The following is a 23,745-nucleotide window of genomic DNA, read 5'->3' as shown; positions in this document are numbered from 1 at the left end:
ATGCACGTTTTCCAGTGGAATTCTCAATTGAATTTCATTCTAGTCTAAGACTAGTCTAAATCCCTGTCTGGGCAATCAGACCTGACACTCTAAAAGCCCTGCTAGCAGCCCCTAGAGGCTCTGCTGCACCTAACACCCTAAAAGATCAGAGTAGTTTGAAGTGGTACTGCCATTCTCTACACCCTGTGTTCCTGTTTAGTTAAGCATGGTTCTCACCTGTGAAGTGCTCCAGGTAGTATCTATATAGTTTACACTGGATAGGGGTCACTCTGATCGACAACACATACTCATGTTTAGGAGGCAGGAACTTGGTGAGTGCCGTGTAATCTTTCCTCTGTGGGAAACAGAAATAAATGCTTCTTTTTAGATGGCAAAGGGAAGGAAGTCAAAGAGAACAAGTCAATTGTTGTAGCACTTTTTTACCTGGACACAGCCAGCCAGCATCTCATAGAGGATGTGAGCCCTTTTCTTCATAATCCGGACATCTTGTAGTGTGGAGTCGGCACACTGACCATTCTGAATGGGGTTAATGAAGCGGTTCCTGAACTCCTTAACTGACCCCAGCAGGTTCTCCTTGATAAAGTTTACCATGCAGTGGTCTGGTAAGAACACAAAGATCACCAGTTTTAGATACATCCATACAAAATCTTGGATTGACATCCTCTATATAACCAGGCAGTCTCACATTCAACAAGGTTGTTTTGTAGAGGTGTTCCTGTCAGCACAACCCTCCTCCTCGTCCTGATAGAATTCATCGCTTTGGACACAGCAGATGCCTCATTCTTTAGGATGTGTCCTTCATCACATATCACCAAGTCTGGACCTGGTGAAAGAAAAAGAAAAAAGTAAATAAGCTCATTACAGGTGAAAGATTGCTGGATAGCAATCAAAGATTTTCGGAACTAATAGCCGAGGAAGTGCGCATTTCCGTCGGATGGAGTGGACGGCGAGGTTGTTCTGTTTTTAGAGGTTCTTACTGTAACTCTAAGCCCAAAAAGTGTGTGTGTCAGTTGGATAAAGAGCTCGGCGTGAGCACAAGCTTTTATGACTGTCAACATAGCCAACATCTAACGTTAGCTACTCCACTGTGCTGTGAAGTAATTCCCAATGCAAGACAAGCGTCTAGCAAAATTGTTGTGGATGCTGCGATCTCAGCCTGGCAACCTCCGTGAACTTCAAGTCTGGGGCAAGAGGGCAGGGGAGACGAGTATTTGTACTGCAGTAACTATTTTAAACACTAGCAGTAAGTATTACATATTGCACCTTTAAGGCTGCACAATATGAGAAAAATATCTAAATTATCTAATTGTATTTTATTTACATTTTTTTTCTAATCATACTCATTAAAAAGAACTCATACATAAGGGAGATGTTTTAAATGTATGTATACTTTAACATGTAGTTTAAACACAAATGTCATATATAAAACTGTACCTGGATCTACCAGTGTCTTTTGAAAGGTCTCTTTGAGCTTCTTGCTCTTGATGTTCCTGCCCTGCGTCAGGTTGCGGTACATTTCGTAACCGATGATGATTACTCCACCCGTATCCTGCCATCGCTGGAGGGCGTATGCCCTATCCTGTGGCCTCTTAACTGTAGCCAGCTCGGATACCTGGTAAACACAAAATAGACATCGATAAAAATAAAATCGGGGTGTGATAAATGCACAGAAAAAACAAACACACAAACAAACAAAGGCACAGCTGTTAGAAATTACTTGGAAAAGGAACAAATACCCCTTTCACACCAATGGCTCAACCAGGTTTGAACCAGGGTTAACTTGTGTTTCCCAAATGGAAAAAAACTTTGTGACTGGTTGGAAATGGGAGGGGGTCACAGTAGTTACAGGTCGGCGCACACTTTGTAAAAATTAAAAAAAAACATACAACATAGATTTTGTCTCACTGTGCTTAACGCTGGGTTTTCACAGGCAGCTTCAGCAACAGAAGAGTGGAGCAGTTCAATTAATTCCATATGAGAACAGGAGAATGAGCGAAGTATGCTGACAGTTTGAAAGTGCGGATGGTCACTGCTCTGCCTGTTCTCCAAAGTTGTGTCCGTGTCAACTTTTGCAGAACCCAGCATTAATTGTAAACATATTAAAATAAGTTATTTAATTCTGTCATTGAGAGAACGAGTGACACACACACACACACACACACACACACACACACACACACACACACACACACACACACACACACACACACACACACACACACACACACACACACACACACACACACACACACACACACACGTTCAGTGAGGCTGCTGGCTCGCGCCAATCTCCCTGTCTTTAGTTGTCTTTTTTAAAAGAAGTCAAGAAGCTGACACCAAATACTAGCTTTACTTTTAATGAGATCAAACTAAATGTTCTTCCCTCATCTTAAAATGGCTAATCAATACTAGAGTAGTCTATATCGTTATTTACTGATGCACTTGCAATGAATGAAAAAAAAAAGTTGGAATGCATTGCTTCCAGGTTGTGATCCAGGTTGTATCTGAATTGTAAAGATCAGGGATCCATCCTTGGTGACTGGCTCGGTTTGAATTGCCAAAGGGAGGGTTAAACATTGGTCAGATAACATTGGTCAGATAACATTGGTCAGATAACCCTGGTCCGACCCTGGTCATTTGTGTGAAAGAGGTGAAAAGCAGCTTCCCTACCTCTAAACTCTCGTCATCCTTCATTCCTACTTGCCACTTCTCAAACTCGTTGAGCCAATTAAGGACCGTGTTCAGTGGACATACCACCAGTGCTGTGGAGAAATTGAGCTTCTCACAAAGTAGCAAAGTGTGAAGTAATGTCACCACCTACAGGGCAAAAACAGAACAGTTAAACATGGCTAACAGTATGACAACACACAGGTCTGCAGACACTGATTAACTCAGAGTTTAACAGGCTTAAGTTAGCAGTTTTCATATAAAATTCTCAGTTCTTTAATGCACTATCAGAGGTTTGTAACACCTAAAAGATGTTGTAAGAGGCTTAGATTGCCACAGTTTGTACAATAATGGCATGTATGATATTTGATGTAGGTTAATTATCCAGTCAGTGTTTTACCCGCAGTAGATGGCAGTTAGCCAGTCCCCAATTTGGAAAAGCAGGCAGGAGTAGGCAAATGACATGGAAGCTAAGCAATGTACTGCTGAGGATGGGGAACCAGCCAAACGTTTTTTTTAGCCACCTACAAAATGGACCACCTAAAAAGACTTATCCGATAAAGTATAAGCTATATTTAGAGTATGTTCACCCCTTTATCTTGCTGTCAGACAGCCTTTTTAAAACAGGGAACTGAAGCGGTCTAATCCATCTATGCTCTATTCAAAGCCACCAGACTCCTTTTAACAAAAACAGTAATTTTGCCTCGCTGAACACAAGAGTTGTTGATCTACCGCTGCCTCGATCAGTTTGTTATTGTGTGACTTTAGTGTTTTAAAGGGTTAGCTCCGATTCACCAAAGTCACACAATTAACTTAGCTACTGCCCCCGCCCTCAGAAGTACATTGCTTAGTTTTCATGTCGGCACTCCTGACTGGGGGCATGCCGACCGCCATTTACTGTAGGGAATACACTGACTATGGATAAAAAACTCATACAACCCCACTTCAAGAAATCGTAAGATTCCTGTTTTCCTTTTTTCTGTCTCTCACAGATTTAGTGTAATTGTCATGCCAGACAGGAATGCTGCTCTCTTTTGCATACCTGCAGAGTTTTACCCAGACCCATACAGTGGGCGAGGATGCAGCCGGAGCCAGGAGACTTCTCGATCTTCTTCACAGATTCACAGCAACAGTCCCACATGAACTGCACCCCTGAAACAAATAACAAAAACAGAGGGGCCGACATCAGCTCATAGCATCTCAGCGTTTCACGTGCAGGTTTGTGTTGGCTAATTTTGCAGTTCAGCCACGTTGACTGTTTTGAGACCAATTTCACTTTGGCCTTACCGTCAACCTGGTGAGGTTTAAGCTTTGTGACAAGGTTCCTGTGCACCTGCACCAACGGCTCCTTGGTCTCTTCATCCTCATCTAGCACCAGCTTGGTGGTGATGGGACAGTTCATCTGGGAAGACTCCTCCACTACAATCGTCTGAAGAAAGATCAGAGATAGAGAAGAGTCACACAAACATATTTCAGTTTATTTATTTTTTTTAAAGAAAAAAAAAGAAAACAAAGTCAATCAGATATTATCTAAAGAGATTTTTTTTTTTACAACTTTTCAAAAACTGATAGTTTTCCATATCCTGGGAATACACAATTTTGACATATAAATAATCTGCAAGTGTGTCAATTTCATCCCATCTACTATCTATACAAGTGCAAGTTATACTGTATTAGTTAAACTCTCCTAATGAACATGAAAGCAGGCTTTGTTTTAAATTGATAACATTTTAATGTAATCGTTCAAAGGACAACTACAACAGCCTAACGCAGGTATGTTAAGTGACAGTGTATTTAGTGCAAGCAAGCTAGTACTATAATAGGACTACTAGTACCCCTAATGTACACAAAAATAAACAACAAACTGAACACAGTATTTCAATAAAATTCTACTTCAAATGCATGGTTTCCGACAACCATTTATTGTGGTAAGGAACATGTAGGTATGATTATTATTGCAATTTCAACAAAATAAAACACCACTTACCACTGTCAAACCCACATGTTTACTGTTGTTTAGGTCGTCTGTCACTTACTGTAGTTGGACTGGCTGCCAACTACAGTAAGACTGACTTTTTACCTGGCTGGTCTATAAATAAAACATTTGGATTTAAAATAAAGAAACCCTAATAAGACTAATTGGGTTTTTCAATTACATGCTACCTGCTTGACTCTGTTATTTAAAAACTCCCTGGTACCTGCCGACAGGTACTTTTTTTAGTATCACTTCTGTCAAGGTTCCAAGCGAGCTGAGGCAATACCAAAAGGTGACAAGAAAACCTGCAGACTATTGATCGTTGGGAGAGAATCATTACTGCTAGTGACTGACAGGGGTGTCCTGAACAAACCCGCTGTGTTTAAATGGTTTAGCCAGCAGTGGTTTTTTTTTTTTTTTTACTGCCTCCAGCTTCTTTTGAAACATCATTTGCCACATAGTGAGAATCAAAAACAACACACCTTCGATGTTCTCTGTGCATGTGTGTGTGTGTGTGTTAGGTCACGGCAGTTTCCTGCAGAGGCGACCAGCCACGCTTGCCTTACGCATGAGGCGGTACTAAATCAGCAATGGAAAAAGCAGGACGGGGCACGGTGGCCGAGTCGAGCCTAGCCAAGTATAGCTGGTACTAGCAGTGGGTAAGCGTCTTAATGGCTGGTCTTCTGTTTTAAAAAATCAATCCAAATATATTATCCCCAACTACTGGCAAACACATAAAAAGGTCCAGATTAATCATGTTGTTTACAGCAATACCAAGCTTATCTAGGGCTGTCATGCAGACAGCGGTATCTAATCAGGCTTATGCCACTCCTTCTGTTTCTCCCACTTTGATGAGCACATTTTAGAGTTTAATTACTTTAAGCACAGTAGACTCCAACTGTTTGATTTAACAGAGTGAGCGATGAGCAGCGAGCTGGAGTGTTATCAGTCTGTCTAACTCACAGTACTTATGTGTCATCCACTTATTTGCTTTGATACCATACAGCGCTTCTCAGCCAGTCCTTACCTCCTCTTACAACTGGGGAAAATCCTCAAAATTGTACCTCAGCATTGAATGAGGTCCTGAACATTTTAACTTGCACGCAGTATTATCAGGAGACTAACCAACCCTGAAGTTGGGAATTTAACAGCTCAGGGCTTTAGATTAACAGCAGAGCATTCCATTTTTACCTCACGAAGTTTCTGCCTGAGTGCCTCTCTCTCTGCTATACGTTTCCTTCTCTCCTCTTCTTCTTTTAGAGCATCTCTCGTCTCTGTCCGCAGCTTGTCGTCCTTCAGAATTTTGCGGATCTTTTTGCGTTGTTTGCGTTCTTCTCCATCTGGGTCATCTTCATCCTCTCCACTCTGTGAAAATAAACATTAAGTTCAGCCCTCTCATCTTCAGCCCTTAGGAAATAAATTCACTGCCTATGATCAGAAGCCGAGCAACCCTATGATTAATTTGTGCCCTCAACAATCCTCACAACACACTCAAGGGGTAACTTCAAATAACTTTTTATATTTCATGCATGACTTGACTAGTAAAACGTTGTGTGGCTCCATCTCCTCCGCCTGGCAAAACCTGCCATAGAAAAATAAACAGTTCAAGACTACAACCAAGTGCTCTGCATTTTAAACACCTTCTCATTGCTGGAAGAGGAATCCTGAACTTTGATCCTGCGCCGCTTCTTCTTCTGCTGCTTGTAACTTCTCGGTTTCTCATGGTCCTTCTTCTTTGACGATCTTCAGACACAAAACAGGATCCCATCAAAGCAAGAGCAGTAGGCGATCAATACAGTTACAGTGGCAGGAATACATTACTATTGATTGATTGGTTTAAGTTCTCTCTACTCACCTGGTCTTTCTGCGCTTTCCCTCGTTCTCTGATTCACTAAGCTCCTCGCTTATCCCCGACTCTTCACTGGACTCGGACTTCTCAAAGTCAGAGTCGGAGTCTGAAGAGTCATCGCTGCCCACTGAGACAAACAAAAGAAAGTAACAAAAGTCACTTGCCCGCATTAGAATTCTGTTTAGAATATTTGCACTCATATGGTTAGACATCACACACAAATGAAAACATTGTAAATTAACCTTTCTTCTTGTTCTTCTTTTCTTTACTGGCAGCTTGCTCCTCTCCTGATTCACCCTCACTCAGCGAGAGTTTATGACGAAGCAATTTGTGGCGTCTGCCACGTTTCTTCACTTCAACATCAGAGCTAGAGTCTTCTGAATCATTGTCTTCAAAGAGAGAAACAACTAGTTTGAGATGACACACAATAAAAGAGGCTTATTTGAAAGTGACTAGGTATATGTATGCTACCTTGTTCTTCTTCTTCTTCTTCTTCATCATCCTCCTCTTTTTTAACTTTCTTGGAGGACTTTGCATCCTTTTCTGCTCCTTCATTGTCAGAGGAGCTCTCTGCTCCAGAAGAGTAGTTGGATTTTATTTGGGCGAGAAGCATTTTCTTTGCAATCCTTCAGAAAAACAGTAAATAAAGAGACACAAACAGAATGACAAAATGCATAATAAAAATGAGCTTCTACAGAATCACACAAAAAAATCTGTGAAACAGTCATATTACAAATAGTCAGTTATAAGCAAATAATTTATTATCCTTGATGAAAACATAATAGAAAATGGTATATTTAATAACAAGAAGGAAAAGCGCTTTTCTAAAATTTACTGTTACTACACAGCAATTTAAAACTGGAATATTACAGGAATGTAAAATCAATTTCTCCTTGGATCTTGTAAATGGATTGCGGATGGAAACACAGGCATGTCTATAGAAATACCACGACTCTATGGCATTGCTATCAGCAAAAATACAGATTCACAGAGATAAACCAGAGAGAAAAGCTTCCCAGAAGACAGGTTGTGAGTCTCTGAAGTATTTAAATGACAGCACAGCACTCTTCAGGAAGGACCCGACTGTGAGCCTTTGCACTGGGCTTGGTGAGTTGAGTATTGCAGCATGCCATTAGAGGTAAGCTAATATATTGAGTGTTAGAAATCACACACAGCTCTATCTGATAGACAACTCAAATCCTTACATTTACTTTAAAATCAGTAAAAAAAATAAATTAAAAAAATTAAAAAAGCTTTTTGTTTCTTGAACACTGAAGGCATAACTCTTAATAGTTGCCTTTAACTTTTGTTGTTTTGTACCTGTTTTCAGGATCATCATCGTCATCATCTTCACAAACCTGAGAGACTTTTTCTTTATCGCCCTCTTCATCTCCTACACAACAAAATAGCACACACTGTTAAGAGCACGTACATCTTTAGAAATAATTTGACATTTTGCAAAATATGTGAATTTGCAGAGTTGCCTGGCAAGACTCTGGAAAGTAACTTTTTATACATCTGTTTTTTTTCGTTTTTTTTCCAATTTCAACAAATGAGATAACATGTTCATTATGGGGATGGGAATCACCAGAAGACTCACGATACAATATCATCACAATACTTATGTCACGATAAAATATTATTACAATTTGAAACATATTGGAATATTCTGCAATATATTGCATTTTTTCCAACTTAAATTTTTCCCCCAATTTCAAATGATGTCCCCAAAAGGGAACTTTGTCAACATCGGTTTTATCTAAAAAGATACATTTCTCCGTTTATTATTCTCACTTCAATTTTATTGCTGCAAAATGGGATTGTCAAACAGACAAACACATGACCAACACATATATAATAAAAGAACGATACTTGGCATCTGTGTATTGATACGATATTTCCACAAAACATTTTGCAATACTATACTGTATCGATATTTTCCCCCACCTTAGTTCATTAGTGAAATTTAGAGGTGCTAGTAGCCATATTTTGTCATCTTTGGACAAAGCCAGGCTAGCTGTATGCTAAGCTCAGCACCTGCTGGCTTCAGCTACATCTTTATATTTTATATAGCATGACTGGTATCAATCTTCCTATATAACTCAGCAAGAAAGCGATTAAACTAAGTTCCCAAAATGTTGAGCCTTTTCTTATAAACTCATGGACACAGATCTGAGCACAACTGAACACACTTCTCTTCTAGACCAAATTACCTGAGGATTGATGGAAAGGTCCACTTCCACCGACCACATTATCATCCACAATGGGTTTGATCTTTTGTTCGTCGCTGTCCTCTCCAGAGTCACCTTCAGCCAGCTGCTCCTCCTCATCCTCACTGGAGGATGACTGCAGCTTGGAGGCAGCTTTGGGGCTCCTTCCCTTGCGCTTATTTTCATAAGACCTTCTCCCCCTGGTTGCTTTTCTTTCAGGTGAGTTTTTGTCTTCCTCTTTTGATTCATCTTGTTTCTTCACACGGCTAGATCTCCTCTTCGCTGTGGCCGCTTTACTCTTTGTCTCCTTCTCCTGGTCAGAGTCAGAGGAGTCAGAGCCATTCTGTTTCTTCTTCTTCTTCTTGGACGTCTTTTTACTTTTGTTGTCCAAGTCTGAATCAGAGCTTTCAGATTTCCTTTTGCGTTTGGACACTTTGTCTGTATCTTTTGTGGATGTGTTGTTTAGTTTGAATAAACACTTTTTAGCACTTGTGGTCCCCTGTTCCTCATCTGTAGTGTGGCCTGCTGCAGCTTTCTCCAGCAGTATGTTAGGAACTTCGTCTGAGTCAGAATCTACAGTCTTTTTCTCTGAATCCTTGGCCTTCTCCCCATCCTCTTTATTGGCATAACTGGACTTCTTGGAAGATTTGGCCTTGATCTTATCTTCCTCGGACTCTGAGGATTCTTCCTTGCCCTTTTTCTCAGCCTGCTTTCTCAAGGGAGTGGTCTTCAGTCTACTAGAACGACGGCTTGGTGGTGGGCTGTCTGTCCCATCTGCTGCATCAGAAGCATCGTCTTTCCCCTTCTCACATTTTTCTTCACAATTTTTTTGCATCTCTCCATCTTTTTCTTTGTTTTTGGATCTGGAGGACCTGGACCCACGCGTCGTCACAACTGGTACAGGAGTCAGTTTGACTATGAGGTTCTTCACCTTGGGCCGGGTGGGTTGAGAGGCTGTTGAGTTTCCATTTGACTTTGTATCAGCACCTGTAACCAAATCGGTCTCAGTCTGTGAAAGCATGGTGGAACCAGCAAGACTTTCCACCATCTGAAAAAGTTCTTCCGGAACCGAAGGAGGCACAGACATGATGTCTTGATCTAGGGACATTTCACCAGCTGACGCAAGCCCATCATCACATTCTTCCGTTTTGATTGTCTTTTTGGTTGAATCAGTTTTTGTTTGGTTGTCTTTCATTTCAGTCGCAACTGACACTTGATCATTGTTCACCTTCTGCTCATTAAGCTGCTCCTTGTCCAACTCGTCTGCTGCGTCAGCCTCCTCCTCTACGTCAGCCTCCTCCTCCACACCAGCCTCCTCCTCCTCTTCCTCCTCTACGCCAGCCTCTTCCTCCTCTATGCCAGCCTCTTCCTCCTCCTCCTCTACGCCAGCCTCTTTCCCCTATGCCATCCTCTTCTCCTCTCCTCTAACGCCAGCCTCTTCCTCCTCCTCCTCTACGCCAGCCTCTTCCTCCTCCTCCTCTACGCCAGCCTCTTCCTCTACATCAGCCTCCTCCTCTACGTCAGCCTCCTCTGTTATATCAGCATCCTGTTCTGCATCAATATCCACTTCTGCGTCGGCATCCGCCACATTATCCATGTGGTCGTTTTCCTCAGGGGCTACAATGTGTATGCTCTTTCTCACAATATGTTGCCCTTCATTACCATTCTGCAACTCCATGTTTTTAAATTCAGGTCCCAAAGCCTCCTCCAAAGCACTGTGGGCTTTTTTCAAATCAGCAAGCACAGCCTTGAAGGCTTTTAAATGCCGGTACCTGATAGATTTATCTTCCTGCTTCTCGGCTGCCTGCTGGATGAACTGGATGAATGTATTGTTCAGACCAGTTGTTGTTTCAACAAGCTTTTTTGCTTTCTTTATAAGTTCCTTGGGTACCTGCAGTTTTTTGTAAGCGAATGTCATGGTCCCTGAGCCTTCGGTATGTTCTTTCCCATTAACAACTGCTTTGTGCTCTCTGACCGTTTTGTTCTTGTGTCTCCTGCTTTCACGTTCCTCATTTTTTTCCGGTTTTGGTTGCTTGAGTTCTTGTTTTTCCATGACGCGGTGGCATTTGGAGACCAGATCCTGGAGGGGCTCTGACCTGCAGACATAGCAGTGCCACTTTGAGTTTTCATCAGTAATGACTGACAGCTCCTTTCTGCCCAGGTTGCGCAGGATGCACTTCTTGCAGAAGGCGTTGTTGCAGTAGTCGCAGCAGATGAGCTTGCCTCCTTCAGCACACCACCTGAAGAGGAAAGGTGCAACTGAGATTTAGGGCATAAAGCAAAAGAGTTTCTCTCTCATACTAATGTTCCCAAAATGATTGGTACTTGGATAAAGGCTTGCCGCGGTAATCAGTTTTACACGCTGGTCGGCCGTACACAATTACATTTCTCGCTAGGGCTGGGCGATAGGGAGAAAATCAGATATCACAATATTCTTGATTAAATACCTTGATATCAATATTCTAGGGTTAACAATTGTTACTATAACAAAATATCTTCACACATAGCTTATAGACAAATAATGATAAGTAATGTGGACATATGTCTAAGTGGGAAAAAAGCAAAGAGAACAGTCAGAAAAGTACATCACTTTACTGTAATAAAGTGATGCCTTTAAAACCAGTAAAAGACAACACTTATGTCATATGGCGATATTACGTTATCCAAAATCTAAGACGATATCTAGTCTCATATTACAATCAGCAGCCCATTGAAAGTTTCTGCTCCACTCCGTACAGCAGCCGTGTTGCAGCACAGAGTAGCAGGAGTCAGATGGTCACTCTATGGTTAACAAGGGCACCAAGGGGGAAGCGGCCAGCACAACACCATTGTGTTTCTTGACTGTCAACTTGAAAGAAATAAAGAATAGGGCCAGAAATAAAAATAATTTTTCAATATTTAATTTATATGTTGCTCTCAAAATGGAATTCGGATAAGTGAACTGTGTAATAATCTTTGAACACTAAAAAACAGGCTTTCGTTTGACTTCCATGTAGGGATAATACGAGACCCGGTGCTTTGGTACCAACAATCAGAAAACGTGACGGTACTCCCTTTTCTACAGTACCGTAAGTACAGGGAGACACAATTCTATCGGATCTGAAGGGGGCAGTATACGCCACAAGTGTTCTAGTCTGCCTCTAAAAGCTGGAGAAGAATGCATAAGGGCGAGCTTACACACACACCTACACACGCTACGGTGCAGATGGAGCGAAACTCAGTCGACTCAGCAGCTTAAAGTTACAGTGAGGCATGGCAACGCCGGTTAAGCGGTTGCAAGTGTCTTCATATCTTACTTCTCTTGGGCATAGGAATGTTAATGATTGTTTAACCATTAACCAAAAATAAGAATATGGCCAATAAATCAGTTAATACCAATATTATTGAAATGTTTTTTTTAATTAAAGTTATTACAAAACATTTTTGCATGATAAAAGAAAAATAGGCTAAACAATTTTATTTCCTAACTTTTTGCTAATTAACTTGACTTTTGACGGACGCCCAAGCAGTTCCAGGAAAGTGGCTGCATGTGTCCATGACAATGCACAGAATATCATGGCTGCATGACCAGTAAAAGTCTTCAGAAGTCCACAAAACGTGGAAAGTATGTTTGACCCCCAATTTCCACCGGTTATAGAACAGCTGCGGATCGGCTCCGCTGCCTGTCGGTTCCGTGCGCTGCCGTCCGTCAATACCCACCAGGTCCGGATTTGTTGTTGGCCATGACTGACAGATGAAGTCACAAGGACCCACGAGATCTCGTGAATTTATGTAGACTAAAACCACAAAACCAACAACAGTTTGTTTCCATTCAGGAATAGAGGGTAAACAACTCTGTGCTGTTTTTAATGTGAAGTGCAGTGAAATATAATCCACCGTGACCACAATCGTATATTTTCGTAATTTTATATACAAAATTAACCAGATGTTTTATTTGTTCTGCCGTGTGCTGAATTGCTGGGGAGCTCTCCAGTATCCGGCAAAAATAGAAGCTCCTGCGGATTCCCAGTGATGGGATGGAGCTGGGACGCAGTCGTTCCGCAGTCAGTGAAACTACACACATTGACTTTAATGGAAACCTAGTGCCTCCGCCGCCGTTCCAGAGCGGATCCGCAGCCGTTCCACACCCGGTGGAAATTGGGGGTGAGTCTGCCGGAAGGGTGAACTGGGACTGCTTGTTGTTTAATGGTTAGTGATCAGTTAATGAGGGTCGGCTATTGGTTAGAAAAATACTGTAAATTAGCATTCCTAATTGTACATCACTTCACTTTAGTTTGACAAATAACTGTTAAGTTGGTCTTGTGTAAAATGCTTTACCTGCACTGCTCATCCATCCCATCAGAGTCTCTGTTGATGTCATCACTTGTGTAATACTTGTAGCATGACTTGAGGAACAGGAAATAATGTGATTAAACATCAATAATAGAAAGACTAAAATATATCAGCAATGAACCTCCATATAACATCTATGAAAAAATGTGAAATGTATAATTGAACTCTCCTACCTTGCAGATAAGTACTTTGAGCGCAGGATGTTCGTACACAGAGTTCCGCTGAAACTGGTTTACTTGTTTTCCACAGGCAGTGCAGCTTACTTTCTTCTGCAGGGTATCATCTGTGATAAAGAGAAAATAAATCATTAATTGTCACTTGCATTTATTCACTTTTTTCCCTTCATTAAATTATAATTTCAGGGTATCAAAAACATAATATACACTTTTAACATATTTAATATATTTTTTGAAATGGTCTTTACACCCCGACCGCTGTAAATATCTTATGGGCTCTGAAAAAAGAATTGAAAAAGATCCATTATCTTTGGCTGCTGTAATACTGTAAAAACTAATCCAAAACGAACAGCCCGCTCGGGTTGATTGGTTTAAAAACAAATTAAATGCCTCCTTGCCCCACTGCGCGTACTACCCCTCCTGTGCAACAAGCCAGAGCTCAGTGCGCATCAATGCCACCGGAGTTAATGCAAGTCTGCTGCAGAATGAGATAAAACCCACCCACTAAAAACTCAGCAAAAGTTGCAGCTGGTTCGATTACTTAGCGGGGCAACCACCACCATGGAAACACGGATCGATGAGACCCTGCACTGTCAACTATTGTCTCCCGTCTGTCTGACCGGTGAGTAACATTAGGCCTATAGCTTGATGCAAAAGTGAGATGTTCTGTATGATGGCCATCACATACTCAATGATATTGGTACTAAATAGTTGCATCATGAGAAATGGTAACTGTACGGTTGTTCATTGTGGGCGTCTATCTATATTCTCTCTCAACAACATTCACTGCCAGAGTAGTTTGCCACAGCTGATCATACTGCCACATGCAGAGCCAGACCTGTCTGCTAACACTGGAGCCCTTTCCAAACTTTTGATTACTATATTTGTTATTGTTTATATGAAAAATAGATAAGGGTACTTTATACAGTTAATTCCTCCTGGAATAAAAAAGGGAAACTATGAAAATCGTGTAGTTGTATGTAAAATCAAGGAGTTTTGATCAGTGAAAATTCAGTCCTTTCTCCACTTTGTTCTGAAACAGAAGCAGAGCTGCATCTTGCTTTGAGGTGATGCTTATGCACGTCTGTGTAGGGGGGGCCCCGAGGACAGGGGGAGGGGTTAGACTGAGCCAAGAGGAGATGCTACTTTAAAATCTCTCTAGCTTCTCAACCTAACCAACCCAGCCTTTAACACACCCAAAATACCAAAATATACATTTAAGTTACCTGTATGTTTCTGTTTAAAATCCACTCTGAGCTTCATGGCACCTTTATTTTCATTCCCAGATGGCCTCATCACTAAAGTGCCTAATCAGAGGGGGAAAAAAACAACAAAAAAGTTCCAAACCTGTATCCTATTCAGCAACAATGATATCTTAATCAAGACCAACAAGTAAAAAGTTCACACCTTTAGATACACTGCATGTGTTATTGTCTGAAGGGTTGTCAGAAGTCGCACCTTCATTTTCACTCTCGACTGAGTCATCCGATTCATTCAGTTCAGTGTGCTTAGCTACAGTGGTGGGCTTCCTAAAATGAGTTAGCAAATAGCTATAATATTTCAAGATGTGTCTGCGAGAACTCTTTTGAAAACATGGAACTGCAAACAAAATAATTACAGCCAGATTTAAAAAAAAAAATGCTCCTTACCTTTTGTTGCGAGAAGAGGAGGGCTTCATAGTTTCTGTTGAGCTACCAGGCTGACAAGAATATAACATTTGAATAGCTTGACAACTAAAGAATTTCAGTATCATAGGTCAAAACACATGTTGGACAGGCTGCATACTTACCTCCTCTGCTTTTTCTGACATTTGGTCTAGGTGTGATTCAGAAGAAGCCAGACTCATTTTACCTGGAGGGACATATGAAGATTTGTTTGCCAAAGAACATACTGGTAAATTAAGATTCTGTACAATGTTATATCTGAATTAGGCTCGGTGGCCCTAACTGATTTTTTAAAAAAAAGGTAAATGAATATATTTTCAAACAAGATATGGAATAAGACAACACACTTTATATTGATATTGCTTCCATAAAGCCATGCCTGTATTTGCATCTCTCTTCTCACACTCTCCATGCAACCCCGGCCCCACTCACTCGCTCTCCTGCACAGGGTTTCTGCACGGTTCAACAAGTCAAATTGACAACTTTTTAAGACCTTCATGAATGAAATTTAAGACCTATATTACGACATTAAAGTACAACAAAATGCAGAGTCACAAAAGTGCTTGCAAACTGAATAAATGTAGTCAAATTGATTAAAAGCAACAGAGTAATAATAATCTATACATATACAGCAAATTATATTTGAACTATCAAAAGAAAGAACTATAACATAACGGAATTTTCAAAAGTATTTTAATGAGCATTAGCGGTAGCGTTACATGGACGTAAAAAAATTAAATTAAATAACCAATGTTAGAAAAATGTAACTGTTAAACCGAATATCTCTTTCTTTGTATCACCTATAATAGCCATCCTTGTCTTAAGCATCCAAGGTCACACAGTTCACAGAAGAACTGGCCTAGACTTCTTCCCTTTTACTCCCTAGTTTCCCACACTAGGTGGAGTTTTGTTTTTGTCTTTTGGATAGCGCAGCTGTTAGAGGCATAGACCTGTGTGTGTGTGTGTGTGTGTGTGTGTGTGTGTGTGTGTGTGTGTGGGGGGGGGGGTTCAGTGTATAAGTGGAAACTGAAGAAGTTGTTTTTTAGTCCATCTTTGTAGTAACCAAAAGGTAAAGTGACTCCAATGACACTTGGTCGTGTTTTGTTAATAATGTTTCTAACAACCAAGAACACAATACTTTACTAATTTAAGACTTTAAGGCCTACGATTTTGATTTTGAAATTCTACATTTTTTGAAACCTTCTGCTGGTAATGCTCTGTTGTGGCGGACGCAGAGGCAAAACACACAGAAGGTTCCAGTAGTTACTGTTATAACAAAAATTAAGGTTGGCTAGTTCTATGAGTAGAGCCAGTGAGACGAATATTCAATCAATTATTTTTTCGATTCATTTATTAGTTGTTTGGGCTATAAAATGTCAGAAAATGGTTACAAAAAATGTCAGTCCGTGACTTTCAAAGCCCAAGATGACATCTTCTAAATGCTTGTTTTGTCCACAACTCAAAGATATTCAGTTTACTGTCACAGAGGAGTGAAGAAACAACAAAATATTCACATTTAAAAATCTGGAATCAGAGAACATCATAAAAATGGCAAACCAATTAACCGATTAATTAATAGTTGACAACTAATCGATTAGTCTTTGCAGCTCTAAAATTAGTATCTGCACCGCTGATATTATAAAAACAGGAAAAAGGACTACACTTAGTCTACGCCCTATTATGACATTCAAAATGTAAGTAGATTATCAAGTCTTCTATCACAATATTGATATTTTGCGCAGCCCTACATACAGACCTTTTATACACAGAGACGTACATAATGCAGGTGACCTACCAATGTGAATTCAACCCGCACCAGACCTGTTCACTATGATTTAGCCGTCACTCTTAATAGAAGCTAGTTTGTTGTGTAGTTCATACACTTTACTGATAAACTAGAGCATTGTACTGTGACAATCAAGTTCATAATCAAAGAAGGTTTTTCTATCATACACTTCAGTCCATCACACCATCACTCGCACTCTCATACTTTTAATCAGTTATTGTTGTAGAAGGCCTTTTTATTTAACATAGGCTGTTTATAGGCTGTTGCAGCTAGAACTATGGCAACTAACTTGGATGAGGAAGAGGTGGAAAGGCCAGCAGCGGTATAACTTCAAACCTGCCGGACGTGAGAGGGCAAATGAGAAATTTCCGAGAGGGGAAGTCTTCTGGTGTGTTGCTGTCATTTAGCGATGCAGCAGTGCATACAATGACTTTTCTTTTTACTGTCATTGAATAGCACTGAGTGAACGTCAACATTTTCTTTACATCTAGTGACAGGGATCGTGTTGTTAGTTCCAAGCTGAACAACATCCCCGTCTATGCTGTGTTTCACTTTCCCTCCAATATTATTATACACATAGTAAAGTCACCTGGGCTTGGTCAAGACCATAGACTGTTAATATTAAAAGACCAAAAGCCATCTTAGGCAAGTCCAGTGGCAAAGACAAGGCGGGCTGCTCTGTTTTCTCCCCAACGTGACGTCATGCAATGTATTGTGGGGGAAAGGAGAATCATTGCAAACCGCTGTAAAATAGTGCCTAGTTTTTGTATTATATTCCGTTTTGTGATATCCAACACCATCAAATACAATGGATAACTGTTAAAATGTTTATTAACAACTAGCAAATTGCACAAATTCATTAGAAAGTTAAACCTGCAACATGGGCCCACTTTGTAGAAAATACCCAGATATATCGTGCATCTTCATTCAGCCGAAAAAATACTCAATACAGTAAAGCACTGAACTGGCCGGAAAAAGTAAACCACAGCCGTAAATTAAATTATTACAAAACATCCACTAATTTCATCTTCTCACTAATATTTTCAAATTTCCATAGGCCTAACTATTTTTATATTGTCCTTATACAAGACCATTTGTAATATATATATATACACACACACACACACACACATATGTGTGTTCAAGAAAGATAAGTAACTACTACAATTACTATTAACGTTACACATTAGGGTTTTATCCATGCAAGGTTGCAGACGATGTTTGACTGTTGGTGTAAGTCTAGGGGTGGGGGAGGGGGCAACAACAGTAAATAAGTAATATTATCATTATATAATATCGGGCTAAGGTTTAACCTAATGGAGCTTTTGTGTGATCATCACATTATTTTACGTGTATTTTCTTTAACTGTCTATGGTATTTTGATACAGAGGCGTCGCTATTTATTGTGTCGTTTGCGTCATCATAATGTGCTGATTAGAGCGCTACAAGCTGTGTTGAGCTTTCTTAGCTCAGTACTTTCAGCAGCAACCAGGCCTAAAATGTATCCAAAATACTGTCAGAAAAAAGAGCCCACTCGCGTACCAAGCAGCGTGCGCTCATGCATTGTTAGGTTTGTGATGCTTCTGTCTCAACGCAGCCGTTCTATGTTTTGACAACACAGGAACTACTATCTGGGATGCCAATTTAGGCTCGCTAACAATAGCAGGTTTAGCGGTCACCGTTAATGCATTACTACTTATTTTCACTGCCACAAGTTGCCCTAGAACGTTGAAATCTCGGCAGTGCATAAAAGGTCCAATGCATGGGCATGCACCGAAATATGCACGCGCAGGAGGCCTTCCCTCCTTCTGACGACACCATGGCACGAACCAGGGCACTAACCCTAGTAGCTACCTAGTAGCATCAAAAAGTAGCACTGTAATGTTAGCTAACTACAATACAAACCAAGTAAAAATATTACACTTTTACAAAGAAGCGCTTTTAAATTTTGAATTACGTTGACAAATATTCTGTATAACGCTTATCCACATCTGAATCTGCGTGTGTACACATTTCAACAATGCCGGCTGCGCAGCTGATAGCTATAACTCAGCCAGCTTGCTAACTAACGTTAGCAATAAGCAGTTATGGCCCGGCTCGCCGTTACAGTAATCATTGCAGAATTGACTTGTCTTAACAAACAAGCTAATCACTGTTCCTACCTGCTTTTCATCGTCGTCATTTCTTGACGGACAGAGACGTTTAGTTTTAGATACAGGTTACCCTTTTCAATCCAATTTGCAGATTTTCAATGGCGGGGAAACAAGTATAGCCTCAGAATACAGAAACAACTCCGGTCAGGGGAGACAAAGCAAGGGGACCATCTTGCCGGATGGCTGTGGACGCAGCAAAATGGCGCATCTAGCCTAAATCCTGTGAGCTTTCCCATTGGCTGACCGTCTCAGGCGCTCTCCCGCTCTGAGTGGCCCAGTCTCAACGGAGCTGATTGATTCGTTTAGCCGAGGAGGGAATGGTTTTCTCTCTAGGAAGTGAAATCAGAATCAGAAATACTTAATGTTGTATTGTGTTGTTTGTACTTTGAATTATGTGAACACTTCTTCCACCACTGATTTTTTTTTTCTTTTTTCTTTTTTTAAATCTATCTAGCAACATTGATAAATCCATGGCTGTAGTTCTCTAAATACATCCATGTGTATTTCCAATTCATTTGTTAATTCAGAAAGGCCCGCTGTTTTGCTTCTTTCATCCAACCTCTAACATCCAAACAAATGTTCTCTGTTTCTTAAAGTGTAGTTGGGCAGTTGCAGCGTAAAGGTTCTCAACGTGGTGTAGCCATATTGATAGATAGATGGATTTACAAAAAAATAATAATAATCAGTGGTGGAATAAGTGTTCAAATAATTTAAAATACAAACACAACATTGTAAAGAAAGAAAAAAGAATGAATAAATTTAAGAATCAGATTTAGCGCCAAAGTAAGTTTTCACTTGCAAGGAATTTCACTTGGTGTGTTTGTGCATACGATAAACATATTAAAAAGGAAATAAACAATAAAGCAAAGTAGAACCTAAATAGGCCTATAGAATAAAAATATTACAATTTAAAATATCTAAGACACAATAAGAACTGTTTTAGAAAGGAAAAGAAGGCTGTTGTGTTTTGTGCAGTGTGTGCAAAAATATTGGTGATGTGCAAAAGTTCACAGTATATAATGTGCAATGGTCAGGGATACCGATGTGCGTTATTGTCACGTGTGGTTAAGAGTCTGTGTAATTGAGGGTCCCGGGCCTTATTTATGGGCCTCACTGCAGTTGGAAAGACAGTGTGTTTGTGATATGAGGTTATGGTCCCTCTTGCCAGAGGGCAAAAGTTATTTCAGAAAGTGTGTCCAGGGTGGGTCTTTCCTGCCAGCCTTCAAGGTCCTGGAGGGCAGGTAGATTTCAGCCAATCACCTTGTCAGCGAAGCGAATGATATGCTGCAGTCTGCCCTTGTCCTTGTTAGTGGCAGCAGCGTACCAGATGTTGATGGAGGAGAAGGTGAGAATGGACTCAATAATGGCTGTGTAGAAGTGCACCATCATGGTCTTTGGTAGGTTGACCTTCTGCAGCTGCCGCAGGAAGAACATCTGAGGAACCGCTGATGAGAGAGCTGATGTTCAGCTCCCACTCGAGGTGCTGGGAGATGATGGAGCCCAGAAAGTGGAAGGACTCCACGGCACTGACTTGTGTAAACAGCAGTGGTGGAAAGTAAGGACATTTACTCAAATACTGTACTGAAGTACAATTTTGAGGTAGGATGCTTTCACTTTACTATAGTATTTATGTTTGTGTTACTTTATACTCCACTACATTTCAGAGTGCCTTGAACTTTTTTTCTTTATTGACCCATTGGACGAGTTTAGAGGGGAAATGTCTCTTTTAGTGGAACTGCTAACAGCTCGTGGTAGACATGACAAGTGGCCTCAACCAAACACAGCTTTTTTGTTAGGAGTCACAAGCCAAAAAGTTTGGGAGCCACCAGTATTATTTTATTTTTGTATTTCATTAGTTTATACATTTTTATGAATGTTTGTATTCTAAAGTTTACCATTACAACTTTCTAATTGCACAACAAAGAACATAATTATTTGGAGCATAGATCAACTGAATTGTGAATGTTGTGAATAAGTTACAAATATCACCTAAAGATGGAGCTCTTCTTCAAAGGTTGTCAGTGTATGCAGAGATGTGGAGATGTGAATGTGTTAGTATTCAAAGATATATGAACTCAAGTTCAGCGAAAACGTCCAGTCACTGTCCTGCTCTGCAATCTTATCTTATTAACAATAAGTGTTCAAACTGAGCTTCTGACTTGTCTAATTACCAGTTTTATATGACAGTTTCACTAAACACAGTTGCAAGAAAAAGTACTTGAATCCCTTGGGATTGCGTGGAGTTTTGCATGAATTGGTCATAAAATGTGCTCTGAACTTCATCTAAGTCGTAACAATAGAAAAACACAGTCTGCTGAAAATAATACTACACAAACATTAAATGTTGCCATGGTTCAATTGAACATAACATGTAAACATTGACAGTGCAGGGAGGAAAAAGTATGTGAACCCCTAGCCTAATGACCTCTCCAAGAGCTAATTGGAGCCAGAAGAGAGCCAACCTTGACTCCAATCAGTGTGATGATATTGGATGTGTTGCTGTGAGCTGTCCTGCCCTTTAGAAACACACACCTCTTTTGGGTTTACTGGTTATAAGAAGCACTGTCTGATGTGAACCATGCCTCGCAGAAAAGAGCTCTCAGAAGACCTGTGATCAAGAATTGTTGACTTGCATAAACCTGGAAAGGGTCACAAAAGTATCTCCAAAAGCCTTGATGTTCATGTGTCCACGATAAGACAGACGGTCTACAAATGGAGGAAGTTTAGCACTGTTACTATTCTCCCTAGGTGTGGTTGTCCTGTACAAATGACTGCAAGAGCACAGCGCAGAATGCTTCATGAGGTAAAGAAGAATCCTAGATTGTCAGCTAAAGACCCACAGAAATCTCTGGCACATGCTAACATTTTTGTTGACACATCTACAATAAGGAAAACATTAAACAACAATGGAGTACATGGGAGGACACCACGGAGGAAGCCATTGCTGTCCCAAAAAAATATTGTAGCACGTTTTGAAGTTTGCAAAAGAGCACCTGAATGGTCCACAGCACTACTGGCAAAAGATATTTTGGACAGATGACACCAAAATTGAGTTGTTTGGGAAGAACACACAACACTATGTGTGGAGGGAAAAAAAAGGCACAGCACACCAACATCAAAACGTCCTCCCCACTGTAAAACATGGCGGAGGGAGCATCATGATTTGGGGCTGCCTCAGGGCCTGGACGGATTGTTGTCATTGATGGGAAAGTGAATTCCAAAGTTTATCAAAACATTTGGCAGGTAAACGTACGCCCATCTGTCCGCCAACTGAAGCTCAACAGAGGAGGGGATGCAACAGGACAAGAATCAGAATCAGAAATCAGAATCAGAAATACTTTATTGATCCCCGAAGGGAAACTCTGTGTTGTAGTTGCACAATATTATAAATAGAGTAGAAATACAAGAAATAAAGAAATATAAGGAATTGGATACGTACGGTCCCAAAACGTATATAAACGTATATAAAACGGTCCCATACGTAAGGACCCAAAGCATACAATTATTCAACAAAAAAATGGCTTCAACAACACAGAATACGCCTTCTGGAGTGGCCCAGTCAGAGTACTGACCACAACCCGATTGAAATGCTGTGGCATGACCTTAGGAGATCGATTCCCACCAGACATCCCAGGAATATTGCTACACTGAAACAGTTTTGTGAAGAGGAGTGGTCCAAAATTACTCCAGATTGTTGTGCACGTCTGATCTGAAACTACAGGAAACGTTTGGTTATTGCTGCCAAAGGAGGGTCAACCAGTTATTAAGTCTAAAGGTTCACATACTTTTTCCTCCCTGCATTGTGAATGTTCATATGTTGTGTTCAATTAACCATGGCAACATCTAATATTTGTGCAGTATTATTTTTGGAAGACTGTGGTTTTCTACTGTTATGACTTAGAGGAAGTTCAGAGCACATTTTATGACCAATTCATGATGAGCAGGTATAACTTAAACAGCTGTTTTGGGGTCTTGTCCCCGAGAGTAAAAAAGGAAACGTCAGTCACATTTTCCTCTTCCTGATATGAGATGATGCTAAAAGCTTGACTCAAACTATTTTCCTTGTGCCTACTCACCACCGACATTTTGACATGTTGGAAGAGGCATAGGTTTTTCTAAAAATAGTAATGAAAATGGCTGCCTGCAAGCTCACTGTCACACAATTTAATATCTGAAAATGTTGACTTTGTATCTCAATATGTCAACTTAGTATCTCAGAACATTGACTAAGAATCATTAAGTAATGACAAACTTTAAAATGTTGACTTAATATCTCAAAATGTTGACATAAAATCTCAATATATTCACTTAGTATATAAAAATATTGGCTTGGTATGTAAATATAGACTGAGAAGCTGAATCTATAAGAAGCTAAAGTTACAGTATTTGGTTAGATAATCTGTGCCATTTGACTTACACATTAGTATAACTTTCATAGGATGTTAACACAAGGTGATGACCAACAAATGGCGAGATCTTTGTTGATAAAGACTTAACAGGTAATTGCTTAGTCATAGATAACTCCATGCACCTAGTGGAAATTTGATAAAACAGATACACATCAAACCTTATTTGGTGTCTTCCTCCTCTGACGTGTTTGTATACTGTGGTCTCAGTGTTATAGTGTCAGCATAATGGCAGAATATATAAGTAGCAACAGTAGCGTATGTAGGTTATTCTGCTCAACCTGACTGCTCGCTCGTAGTCTCTTTTAACAACATGAACTTTACAATTCTTACACTGACGACAATGCTCGTGATGGTCTACGCAGCATCCCTACATAAGACAAAAGAACAGCTACTAGATGATATTCTTCAAAGTGCCTCATCCCTGGAGAAACAGGTCACTAAATCGGTAAGAAACCCACACAAAAACATGTGGTTTGTTTGTTTGTTTTATGATATACTGACTTATATGTCTTATCTTGTCAGAG

At 40.3% G+C, this 23,745-nt stretch overlaps 1 protein-coding gene across 4 annotated transcripts in view; it reads right to left on the bottom strand.

Annotated features, from left to right (window-relative positions):
* atrx (ATRX chromatin remodeler) overlaps positions 1–19,068 on the bottom strand; it is a 38,140-nt gene extending 19,072 nt beyond the window's left edge. Inside the window, exons 1-23 of one of the 4 annotated variants that reach the window (XM_032528172.1) lie at positions 18,822–19,020; positions 16,630–16,760; positions 14,999–15,060; positions 14,859–14,908; positions 14,617–14,738; positions 14,436–14,516; positions 13,207–13,316; positions 13,019–13,086; positions 10,191–10,941; positions 8,705–9,998; positions 7,812–7,884; positions 6,963–7,117; positions 6,734–6,880; positions 6,498–6,618; positions 6,283–6,385; positions 5,834–6,007; positions 3,955–4,096; positions 3,710–3,819; positions 2,671–2,817; positions 1,435–1,612; positions 686–823; positions 424–599; positions 217–334 (exon numbers count right to left, since the gene is read on the bottom strand). In XM_032528172.1, the coding sequence (XP_032384063.1) occupies positions 217–334; positions 424–599; positions 686–823; positions 1,435–1,612; positions 2,671–2,817; positions 3,710–3,819; positions 3,955–4,096; positions 5,834–6,007; positions 6,283–6,385; positions 6,498–6,618; positions 6,734–6,880; positions 6,963–7,117; positions 7,812–7,884; positions 8,705–9,998; positions 10,191–10,941; positions 13,019–13,086; positions 13,207–13,316; positions 14,436–14,516; positions 14,617–14,738; positions 14,859–14,908; positions 14,999–15,055 (4,315 nt within the window). In that variant the 5' untranslated portion in view covers positions 15,056–15,060; positions 16,630–16,760; positions 18,822–19,020. Of the gene's footprint in view, positions 1–216; positions 335–423; positions 600–685; positions 824–1,434; positions 1,613–2,670; positions 2,818–3,709; positions 3,820–3,954; positions 4,097–5,833; positions 6,008–6,282; positions 6,386–6,497; positions 6,619–6,733; positions 6,881–6,962; positions 7,118–7,811; positions 7,885–8,704; positions 10,071–10,157; positions 10,942–13,018; positions 13,087–13,206; positions 13,317–14,435; positions 14,517–14,616; positions 14,739–14,858; positions 14,909–14,998; positions 15,061–16,629; positions 16,761–18,821 lie in introns of all 4 variants that reach the window. The other 3 variants (XM_032528174.1, XM_032528171.1, XM_032528173.1) reach the window with 3 other exon arrangements.
* Positions 19,069–23,745: the final 4,677 nt, after the last annotated feature.

This window comes from Etheostoma spectabile, chromosome 10 (genome assembly GCF_008692095.1).
Source record: "Etheostoma spectabile isolate EspeVRDwgs_2016 chromosome 10, UIUC_Espe_1.0, whole genome shotgun sequence".
Taxonomy (NCBI): domain Eukaryota; kingdom Metazoa; phylum Chordata; class Actinopteri; order Perciformes; family Percidae; genus Etheostoma; species Etheostoma spectabile.
The sequence above is the reverse complement of the archived record's forward strand: the minus strand, read 5'-3'. Positions and strand labels throughout refer to the sequence as shown.